This window comes from Nilaparvata lugens, chromosome 10 (assembly GCF_014356525.2).
Source record: "Nilaparvata lugens isolate BPH chromosome 10, ASM1435652v1, whole genome shotgun sequence".
Taxonomy (NCBI): Eukaryota; Metazoa; Arthropoda; class Insecta; order Hemiptera; family Delphacidae; genus Nilaparvata; species Nilaparvata lugens.
In genome coordinates, this window is record NC_052513.1 from 34,211,146 (window position 1) to 34,228,347 (window position 17,202).

At 31.6% G+C, this 17,202-nt stretch overlaps 1 protein-coding gene across 4 annotated transcripts in view; it reads right to left on the reverse strand.

Moving 5' to 3' along the window:
• The window catches only part of LOC111044016 (protein outspread), a 40,502-nt gene extending 33,322 nt beyond the window's left edge, over positions 1-7,180 (reverse strand). For all 4 annotated transcript variants that reach the window (XR_005572304.1, XR_005572303.1, XM_022329066.2 and 1 more), the window contains exons 1-3: positions 6,998-7,180; positions 3,195-3,449; positions 931-1,121 (exon numbers count right to left, since the gene is read on the reverse strand). Coding sequence is in view for 2 of the 4 variants with exons in the window: in XM_022329066.2 (XP_022184758.2) it covers positions 931-1,121; positions 3,195-3,449; positions 6,998-7,166 (615 nt within the window). In the remaining 2 variants the exon portion in view is untranslated. The remainder of the gene's footprint in view (positions 1-930; positions 1,122-3,194; positions 3,450-6,997) is intronic.
• Between the last annotated feature and the right edge of the window lie 10,022 nt (positions 7,181-17,202).

Genomic DNA, 17,202 nt, shown 5'->3' on the forward strand with positions numbered 1-17,202 from the left:
ATTCGACGTTGTTGATAGTATACTGGTGGATGATGTCAGGGAGAAGGAAAAATAATTCATTTGGGAAGAGAATAGCACAGGACAGATAAGATAAGATATTTTTTTATTTTATTATTTTACAAAGGCGACTTTCTAGAGGTATTTCAAGCCTAGGTGATGATGATGGGATGAATGATAATGCAATGAAGGTAGAGTTATGAATGAATAAAAATGATGGGTTATGCTATCCACTTGAATTGATTTGAGTCCACTTTTCAGTACAGAAGTAAATAAACTAGAAATTTTGAATTTGATTTGATTAAAAACCGAATATAATAGAATGATTGCATTCAATAAACTCTCAGAACTTGAAAATATTGAGTTATTAAGAAATATATTTTTAATTTTATATTGTCAATATTTTGTGAATTCAAAACGAATTTTAGTAAACTATTTCAATTTATTGACAATTGTTACAGAGGCTGTTGCCTATGGTAGCATTCACAAAAAATTGACAATATAAAATTAAAAATATATTTTACAGAGAGGAATGGAGAAGGAGTAATCCTGTATGCACCTGCCCAAGGGCAGAATACTGATGATGATGATGATAGTCTACTGGCTTCAACTATTGGGTACTGATTCACCACTTTTTATAAATGTGCAAACACGTGATTATCTTTCGACACAGCGGCATAATAGCGACTTAATGGCAGGTAGTGGGGAGTCGAGTGACCTTGACGGCGCGTTTCCCCCTCCACCAGCCGCCAAGTACTGCATAATTTAAAACCGTCCGTTTCCCCTGGTCCACTCTGTATCAATATCAAAGGGAGTAGGCTACATCAGATTGTCAAGTACCTATTTTTACCAGTCCTTGAGAAATGGAAAGTTGTTGAAAATATAGTATGCGAAGGAAAACGAATTTTAGTAAACTATTTCAAGTTGGCACACCTGTTTGGCAGACTGCGTATCGCCATCCCTGGTTGGCTCCTGGTTGTTTGAGTTGGCAGCAGTGGCAATGTTGGCGGCCGTTGTGGTGACTCGACGGTGGCGCGGCCTGGTGATCGAGTCGGCAATGTCCTTCAGTTTGCACTCGCTCTCGAATTCCTCTAGCAGGAGCCTTCTCGAAACTTCTGGGTGACCTACACAGAAAGCATCTTCATAAATCAAGTTCAAAATATTTTTACTATAAAATTTTGTAAAACTTTAAAGTCGAAAACGGATAGTCTTACACGAAACGGACGTCGCCAAATCAAAGAATGTGAGTGTTTTTCACTTTAAAGTTTTACAAAATTTAATAGTAATAATAATAGTGGAAACAAGATGGATAACCAACATCAAAATATTTATAATTAAAGTGTGAGATAAATTACTTTTAACATGAAGAGGAGAAACCCATTTCTCCCTCCACAGTTTGTAGCGTGGACACAGACGGACATCCTGCGCACAATTGGATGCGCCGTGTCATTTTGCTTCATGTTCTTGTGATGAAAACATCTCTGTGACATACACAAACCAATATACCTGCTGTCCAGTACACTACTTGGAACATTGCCAGCAATAGATGGAGGGGAGTGTTGCCGCGTCGCGTAACAAAACAAAGCTTTCTCACTCAGACACAAAAGAAGGAGAATGCTGCTAGGTGGTGGGAGTGATAAGTGGAGGATAGAGCATCGGACCTCTCCGTCTTCGAGAAAGAGCCGTGTTAAAAGTAATTTATCTCGCACTTTAGGTTAAGATAGTACTGAGATGGTAATTACTAGAGAATGATGCAACAACCGAGACTAGTATCTCAACTTGTTTTAATAAATTAATGGTTTTGACTTATATCAACCATGAGTTGGTTTAAACTTGAAACTTTTGTACTGCGAATAAATAATTGAGTAGAATACTGAATAGAGTGAATTAGACAATACATTCAGTTTACTCAATAACTATTGACACAGTCTACAATATCAAATATAGCTTATTCTGAAAATCTTAGTCAATTTCTAATTATTGAACTTCATATACATAGTGGCTCAAAATGAACATAACATTTTTAGTGAAAATAAATATTTCTACTTTCTTTTTAAATTGGGTAGAATCAATATTCTATTTCCATAAACTCAGGAGTATAAAATGAATAACCAAATATTATATTGTACCAGAGGGAGAAATTCTAAGGTAATCCTAACACTATAAACTACAGGTTTTGCACAAAAACATAAAACACAAACGATAAAATATTTACAGAAGGAAATTTTAATGCAGTAAATTTGGTAACTTTCACTTTATATTAACATTTTCAAATTCACGACATTAACTACTGTTATTTACAAGTTGCACAAAAAAAACCTATCATCAAACCTATGTATCAAATACCATTTAAATCAAAAACTGTATCAATTATGTACAAATGTAGACTGATACTTTTTCAAATCAACATTAAAATATCAACACAAAACACACAGTAATGACATTGAAATGAGTGAAAACTTTAAATATGATTGTTTTTGATAAGAAAAATACATGAATAGAGTAAGAATGACTTTGAATTGTCATTCTTCGCATATTATTTATATACAAGGATAGGTGAAGACAAACAGATAGAGACCCAAAAATTGTCTTTTCTCAGAAACCCAGATTCTGTTATACTGATATAGCGACTCAAAATGAAAACTTCATTTTAAATAAAAATACTCAGTTTATCAGAGATTGACAATGGTTTAACAGCCGAAACCGGTCTTTCTAAGTATCAATAAATCTGTGGTTTTTGACAATTTCTTAGTATTTTTATATAATATTTATAATTAGCATAATATTAAATTAAATGTGATTGATTTAATTCAATTTAGAAGTATTTTTTCAATTTAAGAAATCATTGTTGTGTGTTTTGAATTGTAAATTGAATGTGTAATTGAAGAATGTTAAGTGGCACATAACCTAGCTACATTTGGACTGTTGTATAAATTAGAATTGGAACCGTTTTGGGCTTATAAGCCTGTGGTAGATACTTTTCTGTAAGTTGTGTAATTCTGAATGATTCTGAATAGCAACTTCTCAACTACACAAAAAGTGAAAACTTCATTGGTGAGATGCTTCCCATATTTTTTTACAAACACTAAGAACAAGCTAGATGTGACTGAGCAGTACTTGTGAGATATTTTTCGAAATTTTCTTGAATAAGTGTTAAGCTTTCTGTGAAACATTGTATAAATCTAGTGGCAGTTTACCTGAGGTAGGACTAGGCTTAGTATCCCTCCAAGCAGCCGGCAGCATCTTACTCAAATCCTCCGAATAACTTCTCCCCGATTTCAGCCCTCTCTTCTCCCTGTTCTGCACTCTCCTCGTCCTATTACCTCCTCCTCCAGTTCCTCCTCCTCCCGTTCCACCACCTCCTCCTCCGTTGTTCTTCTCCTCGCCGTTGCTTGTTGTCGTCTGATTGCCGCGAAGTACTTTGTCCCTTGTCGGCGGTGATCCCATGTATACTGTGTGAGTGTGTGTTTGTGTGTGTGAGGAGAGCGGCACACGAACGCGCAAGTGCAAACAAGCAACCAAAGTTTAGCACACATGCATGCAATGACACAAACACATACATATATGTATATGAACAGCAGGTGTGGGTGCAAACGAACACTTAGAGGGTACACACATATTTGTAGATTTCAGAGTTTAAGGTAAAGTTTGACAGGGTTCAACAGATATTATCAAGGGTTAATCAATTATCAGGGTTCAATTTGAATAAATTGTTAGCCTGTTTTTCCTCTTCAAATATAATTTTAATGATAAAGTGATTTTGTACAAATGGATAAATATATAGGGTCCGGTTTCTTGGACACTCATTATATCTAATGGACCATCAAATCCATAGTGAATTTATAGGTGCAATGGTCCATTAGATACAACCAGGCCTATGAGTATTTGGGGCATAAACACATGATCAAACACTTACCACATACACTTTGGTAGAAGTAAGGAGGTAACACAAATATTTATAGAGATTTCAGAGTGGAAGGTAAATTTTAACAGGGATCAACATAATCATTGGAGGTTTAATTTAGTTTTAAGAGGTTAATTTAAATAAACAGGAGTTTCTGTACTTGGAAATGATAGTTGCCAAATTCAAATTTTAACAATTTATTTTTAATAAGGGTTGTTTTCACTAAAAGTGATGTCTACATGAACTCTATTGAATTGAAAGGATAAGACATTGATTTTTTAATATGGGGAAATATCACAACATTTCTTTCTATACAATCTAATGGATTTGATGAATAATGCAAATTTTGTATTGGGACATCATTAAAAACATTGCTTGATATACTTATTAGCTGTCTCAAAAATGTATAATTTAATCAATCTGAAAATTGCATATAATATCAAATACTAATATTCCAAAATGAGTAAAAAGTTTTGGAAAGCTTATAAATTGTAAAAAGAAAAATATACAAGTTAGGGAGACTCATTCAAGGAAAATTTATTTCAGAATAGTAGATAATGCAGTTTTATCTGGCAACTATTGCTCAATGTATTTCAATATCTTTCAAAATATAGAACAACAACAGATACTGTATTTAACAATAACAGAAACAACAGATACTGTATTTAACAATAACAGAAACACACAAACACAAATAACACAAAGTATTTACAATTTTTCAAAATATTCAATGTGTACTAATGCATTGATATTGTAGTCTTCAGAACAATTTACAATAAACAGGGGAATTATATTGATGAGAACAATTATTCATTATTCAATCACTTCATAGTCACAAGTGAAGTTTGTAGCCTGATTGAACTAGTTCATTGCAGAAACTTTTATCATCTTTTGAATACTGAAAACTTAATACTCTTTGAAAAGTAAGTTCTTCCAATATATAGCTTTGAACTGTATAATTTACATCCTAGAAAATTCATCTTTACTCAAATTCATGTAACATTAACATACAGAAACGGTGCCAATGTAGCAGTGTGGAAAATTCAGTGGCAGCATAGTGCTAACAATTTGACAAAGCAATAATGTAAATTTTGTTCAATTTGTAGTGACCACAGACAATTTTTTAATATAATATTATCCTACATATCCAATCTTATCCTACCAATTATCCGACCTTATTATTTAGACAGAGTCTTTCTACGTCATTTATAGAATCAATCTGTGATGGCTGTTTTGTGATTCAAAGCTTTGCTGTCTAAATTGAGTCAAGTTAACTAATGCTTTTAGTTAGCCTATATTCGGTAAATAACTATTATACCAATTCGAGTTCCAAACTAGCAAACCTCAATGAAAAAAAACAGTAGGCAAAAAAGATTGTATGATAAATTAACAGCACCTTTTGAGAACAAGTGCCTTTGGAATAGTAAGCAGTCATAAAGAAAGCATACGATTTCTGTATGCTTATTCTATGACACAGAATACAAAATTGAAAAATATAGACAAAACCTGTCTTTTATTCTTCCTCTATAAGTGCTATTCCTAAATCTGTTATTCCTGAGCCTCTGATATCCCACAGTCATAAAAATACTAAAATTTGAACCAACATCCGAAAATCAGAGTGTAAGGTTACCTAAAGGTGCGTACAGATATACGCGCGGCGAACATGAGCAATTCACTTTTAATCAGCTGATGCCAAGCTTTTTATATCTGTATCTTACCGTTTCTGTTAAAATACAGATATAATCTGTATAAATGAGCAATTCACTTTTAATCAGCTGATTATATCTGTATTTTAACAGAAACGGTAAGATACAGATATAAAAAGCTTGGCATCAGCTGATTAAAAGTGAATTGCTCATGTTCGCCGCGCGTATATCTGTACGCACCTTAACAGTATCCTAGGAAAACTTGTGCATAGGAGTGTTCCCAGCATATGCAGACACACACAAACGTTAAATTTATTCTCGAAAAATAACCTCGAAATATGTAACACCACCCTTTGGAGACAAGTGAGATCCACTTCATACTGTCAGCATTGTTTGAATGGGAAGTGTTAATACTATTTATAAAGCATCCTGCACACTGGACAGGGACAATAGTAGCCTCTACAAGCTACTACGGGAACGCGGAATTGGAAAATGACCGGAGCAAAATGTACATGAAATTTCCAATTCCGCGTTCCCACACTACCTCCGTAAACAAAGACGTAATACATTCGTGTGACGTCAGCACAGGTTGGGTTCCTACACCAATAAAAACATGAATAAAAATTCGTTGATTTCAGCTCAAATCAAATATTTTTATTGCCATTAACAATAAATACATGTATTGACAACGTCAATGTAACATAGAGCTAAGCTAAAACATTACACATAAAAATTTGTGCACATGACAATATAAAATTATAAATTAGAAAAGTAGTACAGGCATTCTTACTCAAACCTAAAAGTTCACATTTGTATTTTCAAAGAACTCCTCAATACTAGAGAAAGGATTTTCAACCAGCCAAACATCCAATTTTCTTAAAAATACTTTTTGATTGTAAGAGTATTTACAAATGCTGTCAAATAGCTTATTATAAACATATTTTTGCAAATTACTATGTGACTCCTGAGGGACTTTTCCAATCTACAGTACTGAAAACTCATTTTTGCTTTATTTCGTGTATTATGTGAGTGGATGTCTTCATTAAGGGTGATGTAAGGCATTTTTTTCAAAGAGTATACAGCTAATTCAAAAATGTACAGATTAATAATAGTTTTTATCTCCAGTTTAACGAATAAAGGCTTGCAATGATCCAAATACTTTGCACTGCTCATAATCCTTACAACATTTTTCTGTAACTTGCTGATACTATATCAGCTAGAGTTTTTATTGGGGTAGGAGCCCTACCTGTGCTGACGTCACACGAACGCACTACGGCTTTGTTCACGGAGGTAGTGGTTCCTACGGCATCAGCTTGTGGAATTGTCCCTATGTGCAGGCTGCTCGAGGATTGATAAAAGTTTGAAGTAAATCTCACTATATACAAGTGTACCCAGCATACAAAAACACAAACAATTTTTAAGAAAATACAAATTTTCAGATAGTTGTTACCTTTTCTGGTATCGGTAGGTGGGGCGGGAGGGGGCATGGTTGCTTCAACTATGGTTGGTGCAATCACCACCGCGATGTCACGGGTGGGGAAAACATCCCCCCTCGCCCTCTCCCTCCCAGCAGGGTACCACCCCCACCCCTGGGCAACCACTGAACCGTCCACACACATCGCTTGATGTCGAACCTTGAATAAAAATAAAAGAAAATTATTAGATTTGAGTGAATTATGTGATGAAATTGAGGTAATATACTAGAAACACACACATTAATTTATAGAATAAAATAGAATTGAGATAATACACCAGAAGCAAACACAATTGATTAAAGAATGAAATTGAAATAATTTACTAGAAACACACACAAAAATGGGTTTAGAATGAAATTTGGGGTAATATACCTGAGGAGCACACTTTAACCAAATTATACATTTTTATATATGGAATTGAATGGAATTGAGGTTTCTTGTAGGTAGTCTACTTTAAACAAACACAGGACAAAAATTATAAAATAAGAAAACAAGGATATTGTCAAATTTCACTAAAAATTAATTAAAAACTTTAAAACAGTACCATGGTTTCACGTTTACCAACGGCTGTACGTTTCACGTTTCACGTTTTACGTTTACCAACCATCAGCTGTACTGAGGAATGAGGATGCAGAAACATTCTTAACCTAAAGGTTAAGATTAACCGTGAAACTATGGTACTGTTTTAAAGTTTTTAATTAATTTTTAGTGAAATTTGACAATATCCTTGTTTTCTTATCATGGAGAGATTTCACAACATTACCATCAATTCTACTAATTTTATTAAAAAATTATAAAATTAAATGTAAATTTTGAATAAACATTTAGTGGAAAACCTGAAGCCACATTTACACGAACGTGTCAATTAAGACTCCAACAAATTTCGGCAAATTTTGCCAATTTCTTGAAAAGCAGAGCAATATTCAATTTGTTTTCTACAGTAAAAATCGTCAACTTTTTTGAAGAAAACTATTTTTGAGCAACATTTTGTTGACAACACTTTGGTGTAAACATGGCTTTAGGATTCGGAGCTTCAGTCAGAGAGGAGAAACCCATCTCCCTTCTTAATATCTAAACAATATTTCCTACATTTGAAAACTTTTTTTTATTTATTATTTTTTCAAATTATGAATTGACCACCCCATTTAAATTTCCAAACACTGAAACTAATGAGAAAAATACAAAACGATGATGATCAAACAAAATAAAATTCAAATTCAAGAGAAACCACACATAACTAACTGCAATAAATCACCTACTATAGCACTTCAGCTCAACAGGTGAACGCCAGCTCTCCTACCTTAGTTGATTATTTATAGATTGAGGTTAAGCATGCGCGGTGCGCATACCTTATTTGAAACAACTAGACCTGACTATCTACAGCAAATTCCAAGTCATACAGACCCGACCCATAAACAGCTATTCCACCAACACAAAATATGCTAATGATTTTAGGATACTCGCAACAAAAATAATTAATTATCCCGATCTATTTATATACATAGTACATGTATAATATGTATTTGCATACATGTAGGTAATGAATATAGCCTGTACAGTTTATATAATACAGCGATATTCACTTTAAATTGGCATCCATTTTAGAAAATGTCAGTAAACAACACATATAATATATAAGATTCCCATTCAACCAATATTGACTCTCACAATATAGAATATAAATGCAAGTGGGAAGTGGATCTTAAAACATGCCTAACTTCACCGAAACATCTATATATCTATATATAAATTGAACACAGCATTGTTTCCTTTTTATAATAAATTGAAAATATTTTACTATACCTGTAGGCTTCAGATCTGAACCTACTCATTGTATTTGCAGATTTTCTTAGCACACAAATTACCCACTGAAATATATGATTAAATGCGTAGAAACGAACCTGTAATTAAATGTTTTATTTTCCTTTGTCTGAAGCTCGATTCGTATTTTTATAATATTATCTTGTCCGGTAACCGGCGTACCTGTTCTGTATAATAAAACGGTAATGAATTTCACGCATTGGAAACAATAATTATTTACGTTTTTATGTGAATCAGTAATCACAGGAAAAGGAGTGTGATGGTGGTATTTTAATTAGATGTGTATTGAGAAAACGGAATATTCATTGCTGGGTGGGTTAACTGCTATTGTCAAGGTGAAATAAACTATTATTTCTTGAATAGAGGGATTAAACAATGTTTCTAAATGAAAGAGTGTTTATTTCTTATTGTTTTGAAAAATACCTAAAGTGTGACATTATTGATTAAATAATTTACATGCAGGCTTGGTTGTGTGTATTATTCATACATTATTATTTTTATATTTTTTTGTATTGCTTGTTATTCTAATTAACATGATACAGTTAATATAATATAGCGATATTCATTTTAAATTGGCATCCATTTTAGAAACGATCAGTAAACCACATATATAAGCTTTCCATGAGATTCCCAAGGATAATGTTATCATCTTACAAATTGAAAATTCCAACTTACTAAAGAAAATCTGTGATTTAATTTATTTAGACACCTGAAAATGGAATGATTATCCGAGACTAGCCGTTTCTAGAGAAAAAGAAACCTTACTTTCAGGGTTACTTGAAGATTTAAATGTATGAGAAGAGATCTAATGTTGTGGTATTCACTGTAAAATTCACTATAAACTAAAATAAAATTTTGGAATTGCTCAAGTCAGGTTACTTGGAAGGTCTATAAATTGAAAAATATAGACCATACAACAATACTTAACACATACATCCAATCTCATAAACTAAGATAACATTAATAACTGAATTATATTGTCATATAATCAGGTATGGTTTATTTTGGATTTTATGTTACTTCATATCATGATTTACAACAATATGAGTAGTGTAACATATAATATTTGAGTGGTTTTTGATAGGATGGAAATAAAATAATACAGCATGATGCAAATACAAATAATCAAATTTGTAGAGTGAATATTGATGTTGTGCAACTTTTCCATAATTGAAGAGACTTGAGACTTCAGCTTGCACTCATGTGTGTGAGCACACACGAAAGCATGCTCCTGTGAAATAATCATTTTTATTAAAATGAAGTGGATTTTTTGACAATATCTCAATTACAAATAATTGTAATAATTTTTAGTCTCTTCAATTACAAATACTCAAGTATTACTATATGATGATGAAACATTATGATATGATGTTGAAAGATTTTCAATAACTACTTTTTAACCAATTCTTCAGTGAAGACATCCTTCGAATACATAAAAATCTTAAGATGCTAACTATCTTAAGATTAATTGAATGAATTGTTGTGATGCATGCTTGGAATATGAGAAAATTAAATAGTTTTGAGTTAAAATTGATCACTGACAAAATTTACATCCTAAAAAAATTCCCAATCTATCAATTTTATCAATCTCTACCTTTACCTTTCAAGGTCAACCAAGGTCATCCAATTCCATCTATCCTGAGCATATAGTTGAAATAGAGGATCTAAAACTAAAAAAAATCTAATCTCACTAACTAACATAACAAACTAACCTAACTAATCTCGACTGACTTCAAATTAATCTCCGTTTCACATTTAACGCGCCGTCAGATTGACAACTATTTAAATGCTAATTCACCGCTGTGAAATACTGTTATCAATTGACAGCTCTTATCAGTTGCGCGTTTAATTTGAAAAAAGAAGTTATTTCCAACTATTTTTTATGCATTTGTCACCAACTTTCGACAGGCTGCGTTTTTTTCCTATTCATTTCAATCTGTCAGCATCGTTTGAATAAGAAGTTTTGGTTTTATTTACAAAGAATTCTGTCAGTTTAAAGTGAGTCTCACTATAGTGGGATTCACTTTAAACTGTCAGAATTAGTTGAATGGGTGGCATTGATGTTATTCATAAGAGTTTCTGACAGTTAAAAGTGAATCCCACTGTATAAATTTTGTTGTCTCTTTATCATTTTTTTCGCTAAACTTGAAAATTTCCACCAAAAGCTGGTTGTGATAAATATTCAAATTAGCCTTGCGGAGTGCGAGCGAGAATCATGTTAAGGTTTAAATTTGAAATTCAAATCGGTTTTTCACTTATTGGTTTCTTTCTTTTTGGTCGCTTTTATAATATGCGGGAGCACTTCCTAATCTTTTTCCTTCCTTCGTTTCTGCATCCTCTCTTCCTTTCATAATTCTAGAATAGAATTCTCATTTGTTTTCATCTTTCATAGGTTAAAACTATTCTCGAGTCACAATATATCATACAGTACAGCTAGATGTACTATTGGGCAACGCTAAATGGACTGGCAAATGATGGCGGTCAGACAAACTTATGTTCTCCTGACCGAAAACTACACAACATCTCAAAGAATTTGGAAATATATAGTGTATATCTAGGCATTTGAGACTCATGAGCTATATATTTGTTGTGTATCTGCCATACACTAAATAAATAAATAATACAGTACAGGGATGCATCAAGAATACATTTTATTCTATATTCAAATCTAGATTCCATGCAGTACAGTAAGTGTTAAAATGTTTTGCTAATTCTCCTGATTCATGGTAGTTTGAATTTAAATTTTTCTCCACAATTACATAAGCACAATATCACATTAGCATTAGTTGAATGTATTTAATAATAATAATAACAATTTAAAAATTATTTTTGTGTGTTTTGACTTGTAAATTGAGTGTGTGATTGAAGAATGTTAAGTGACACATAACCTAGCTACATTTGGACTGTTGTATAAATCAGAATTGGAACCGTTTTGGGCTTATAAGCCTGCGGTACTTTTCTGTAAGTTGTGTAATTCTGAATGATTGAATAAATAAATAAATGTAGAGCATTTATAAAATTTATTAATGAATGTAGATCCTATTAATTAGGATGCTTACAAATTGACGTGAATCCCTCCATTATTTGTTGAAAATCTCCAATTATTTGTTGAAACACCGCCGATTTATTAAGTTACATCACGTTATTATATCATCGTTATTTTAATTGCATTCAATTTTTATTCTCATTGATTAATTATTTATACTTTGTAGAATTCTTTGAATAACTAGCATTATCGTCATTTGATGTAAATTAGAGTATAAGCCAGTAATTATTGTAACATACATTAATAAAGAAATCTAATCTAATCTTATCTAATCCATAGTATCAATTTTATAAATAATTATTTATCTCAAATTCACCCACTATTTCACACTGAATTTAATTTGTGAAAAATAAATTGGAGCTTCAATAATGACTGGAAATAGTAGTTAATGAAAACAATCACAGAAAATAACGCTTATGTTTTACTAGTGTTAATGGTAACTTTTCAAAATGTGGAAATCATGAAAAAGTGACGCTGAAAATGTGATACTTTGATAATATACTGCGAAAAATTAATCATTTCACATATGAATTATTATTGACGACACTGCAGTCTGAATATGGCATACAAATATTAATATAGAACTTATTTCAATTTCAGATTCCCAAAACTAATTTCATTTGAATTTTTCAACTTATTTACAAAATTAATATGTTTTTTATGCATCTAGTTGTTTTCCTTGATACACAACCATTCAACATTCTTCACACACTTATTTATGTTTTACTATACTAACTGTCATGTAATTACAGTATACTGATCTGGAGTTCTTGTTACTTATAATAAATTAAATATAGATAGACCATTAGCAAATTGCAAGAAAAATCTAATAGGTACCAGCTCAATTAATTATATTAAGCAAATACAGTATGAGAAGTAGTTGTAGCAATAAATACCTTTCAACTTGAACAGGATATATTATATTTTAAAATTACACTAACTGAACCAAAGTTAGCCTACTTGAACAGGTTTAAAACACGTAAAAAATGTTGATAAATTGTTGTAACAAGTGCTATCAATTATAACTATGAATAGGAACTAGTTTCAACGCGTTCAACTATAAATCAAATACTAGTTTCACCGATCAGACAAAAACGTGTTGGGATTTTAACTTCAACAATTAACTGGTTTCATAAATCCAGTTTCAACAGTGAAGTGAGTACGTTCAATGAAGTGAGTGTAGATTAAAAATGGGCATTTATGTGAGAAAATGTGAACATTTAAGAAATTTATTTAAAAAAAAAACTATAAAAACATATTCCTATTTTGTAATATCATTTTTATTTTGTGACTCTTATATTTCAGGCTATATTTATTCAGTTTTTATTCTCCTTGTTCCAATTAATTTACAGCTACTACTAGGTACTACATTTATTCATTAATTAAATTCATTTAGTTTATCGATTTTAAATTCAGCGAATTACGCCAGGCCCTCACAAACACAGGCTTAAGCCTACATGTGAGTCTCTCACAACGTAAGGGTATCTATAAATAATGTATGAGAATAAATTGATTTGATTTATTTTATTTTTTTCACAATAATCTTCTTTTTTCCAATTTCCAGTTCCCAATGACTCAATGTTCAAAATAACCTCCTTATTTTCCCTCTTTCAGTTTTTGTCTTCCAATCTTCTTCCTCTTCTTCCTTGTTCTACTTTCTCTCCTTCTTGTTATTATTCTAGTTATTTTTCTTCTTCATTCTACTATATGTTTCTCCTTCTACTTCTATCTTCTTTTCTTGTCCTTCTTATTGTTTACATCTACTGAAACATTTCTCTTATAATTTATTTTCTGCTATTTTCATTTCTTATACTCCTTCCTCTTCTTCAATTTCTCCTTTCTCATGACTTCCACTTCCTGACTCTTTCTCATTGGAATCCATATTCTATCATACCTCTCCTCCTAAAATTTCCTCTTTTTCCCTGTTCTCCGTCTCCCTTTCTCCTCATCAACTTTGTTGTAATTTTCTCCATCACTTTTTTGCTTTCTTCGTCTTCTTTTTCTACACTCCTCTTTCCCTCATCTTTGTCTTATTCTTCCTCACCTTCTTCATCTTCTTATTTTTCCATCATCCTGATGAACACCATATTCTAACCTACCTCTCCTCCTAAACTTTTCTCTTTTTTCCTGTTCTTCCTCATCCTTTCTCCTCATCAAAACTTTGTTGTAATTTTCTCAATCACCTTTTCGCTTTCTTCCTCTCCTCTTCCTTCTTTCTATTTTCCTCACCTTTCTCTTATCTTTCCTCACCTTCTTTTCCATCATCCTGACGAACACCTTAAATTGCCACTGATCCTCCACCCCTCCCTCCTCATAACCTAAGATTTCTCCCAACCTATCCTCAAATACCTCATGTCATTGACCTTTAAAACGCATTGAATTCAATACAAAGCAACTATTGAAACCATCAATAAGCCAACAGCGATTCACCCAGCTACCATAATAACAATGACCAACTTAATTACAATTTGCAAATGATATCATCAACTCATACCGCTATAGGATCACCTATTATACCATGTTAACTATACCACTATATCTATTCTGCACCTTTATACTACCTATATATAGACCAATAGTGGACTTTACATCAAAATTTCAGCATTGGATGAATAAGAAGCGTTGATAAAATATATGAGGAAATATGACAGTTTCATGTGAATCTCATTGTATATTACTGTACATATACTATACATTTTGAAGCTATATGTTACAGCTATTGTATTGTTACATTGAACCTGGTCATGCAAATAATAATGGAGAGATGATCATGCCATCATGTAAGCATGTCAATGTCCTGAATCAATAGAAACGGCTGACCTTAACTTTGCTAATGAACCTCAATGATGAGCAGATCACTTTAGAAGTTACAATAATCCAAAGTATTTTCCTAACTATAATTTTCTCAACTGCATAAAATGATTAATGTATTCCACTGGAGGGTTGTCTTAAGGTTGTGCATTATTTTTTTTTCTTTTTCTAATCTATTGGACAGGTTCTTAGAACATAATCTATGCAATTGAAATATTTTTATCAGCTTCTGTTAGCTAACAATAGGGCTTCAAAAGTCACTTTTTTGAGGCAGATGGTACACATACCCTACAAAAACTACTGGTCAGAAAAATATGCAAGTCTCCTTTTCAATATAGCAAAAATTACGTCAACTTTGTTTTTGAAAATCTGAAAAAAATTAAATTTTTATGCATTTTAAACTCCTTTTTCATATTCAATATTCGTTCCATAGACTTCAAATTCATAGCAACTTGTAGCGCTTAAATAAAGTTGATGCTTAAACTTCTTTTATAAACATAATAATAGCCGCTGGTATGTGTACCTTTAAATGTCAAATATTTTCGAGATAATATATAGTGAAGTTGTGTTTCTTTTCTGGCTAAAAATTTTGCAAAATTACTCAAAAATTTCCAATTTGTAGAGATTTGAGTAAAATATTTTTGTTTTTAATCAGTTTTTAAATATCAAAATTTAAAATTTTTAGTTTAGTCATTAGTTTTGAAGTGGAAATCGGACTTTTTGAAGTGAAAAGTGAAATTTTAACCTTATTCTTTTTTGAAACTTTTATTTGTAAAAATTTGGGAGAAGACAGTTTTGGGCTTTGCCTGTTGTCTTCTCCCTATCATATTATATAATTATGATTTGTGATTGTCAATGAAATAAATAAATAAATAACTCAAACATTTTCATCAATTTTGAATTCCATCATATATTAGACTATTGAAAGATTAATTTCATCCATCGAGTAGTAATTCACTTGAGATTTTTTATTAACGACTAGCAGATTATCTATCAAAACTTTTAGGTTTGGAGGTTTTCGTAGTTTATAAATAATCATAGTTAGAAACTCTTTCAACCCTCCCCCTTTTCCTTTTTTTTGCGCCACAGCTCTTGATTTATTTTTATTATTTGTGTAGTTGTTTTGCAAGTTATTTGTATATTTGTATTGTGTCTTGTGGGTATGTAAATGATTGAATGAATTGATTGAAATTAATTGATTGAAAAGTTATTTATTTATGAGAACAAGATATACCCATCTTTCGGCTGGGTAGCCATCCTCAGATTGTGATCTTAAAAAAAAGGAAAGTGATTTGAACATTGGAGATATTATATCACCCGTCCTACAATAATTGCCGATAATCACAAAACAGGTTGAAAATTGGTGGGTGGTCTACATCTACACTTCAAGAACGAACACTTACAGCTTGTACATAATATGCAATGGGACACAATAAATTCAAACATTTATAAAATATAATTATAGTACCCTTTTTTAAAATATTAATAAAATAATAGATTAAAAATACAAATTATAACAACTAGTTTCAGTGAAAAAAAAAAATTTTTAAACCTGAAGATGGTGTGGATATGATAATGGATTAAATAAAAAATATTTTTTAAACCTGAAGATGGTGTGGTGGATCACTGCAACTAGTTGTTATAATTTTTATTTTTAATCTATTATTTTATTAATTTCAAAAATGGGTAGCCTACTATAATTCTATTTTATGAATAAAAATGAGTAGCCCTGTACGAGTATGCATACATTTTAAATTTTAAGAGAATTCAAACATATATTTTAGAAAATATTATATGCGTCCTAGAATTGCCGATGATCATGAACCATTTGTCGGTAGTCTAAAGAACGAACACTTGTAGCGTGTACATAACATGCAATGAGACAAAATGAATACATGTAACATGTAAAGCCTCCAGTACATGTATGCAATGTGACATGTAACAACGTCTACAATAATAATTTCCAACCAGTTAGAAAGTGAGACATATACAGAACATTGTGTGCGTGTGTGAGTGTGTTTTCTCCAGTTAAATTTCTTGTCACATCTTGGAGACAGGATAAAACTGGTGATAACGATGCAATCTAGGATGCATAACACATTTTTTCCGACATTTTCTTTTACAGAATGCAACCGCCGTTACATCAGATGCACTTAGACTAATGCAACGCCTCTAATCACTAAACGATTTCAGCAAAGAAACTTTCATTGCATTTTGAACAGACTTCATTACAGAGAACATGGTTATGCAGAATGAGGAAATTCATTTTTCAAATTAATATGTATAAGCGTAGTTCATCCATTATCAATATTTTAATAGGGCTACTTAAATATTTAATTAAAATAATTAAATTTAATCAAAATAATTATTTTTATTTAAGTTTATAGATAAGCATTTTTAGTTGAGTTCTGAATGTATTTCACTCCTGTTTGCAGACAGTATTTTTCTTAAGCAAACAGTATCGTATTCAATGATCTGTAATATCATTTGTATAATTGAATT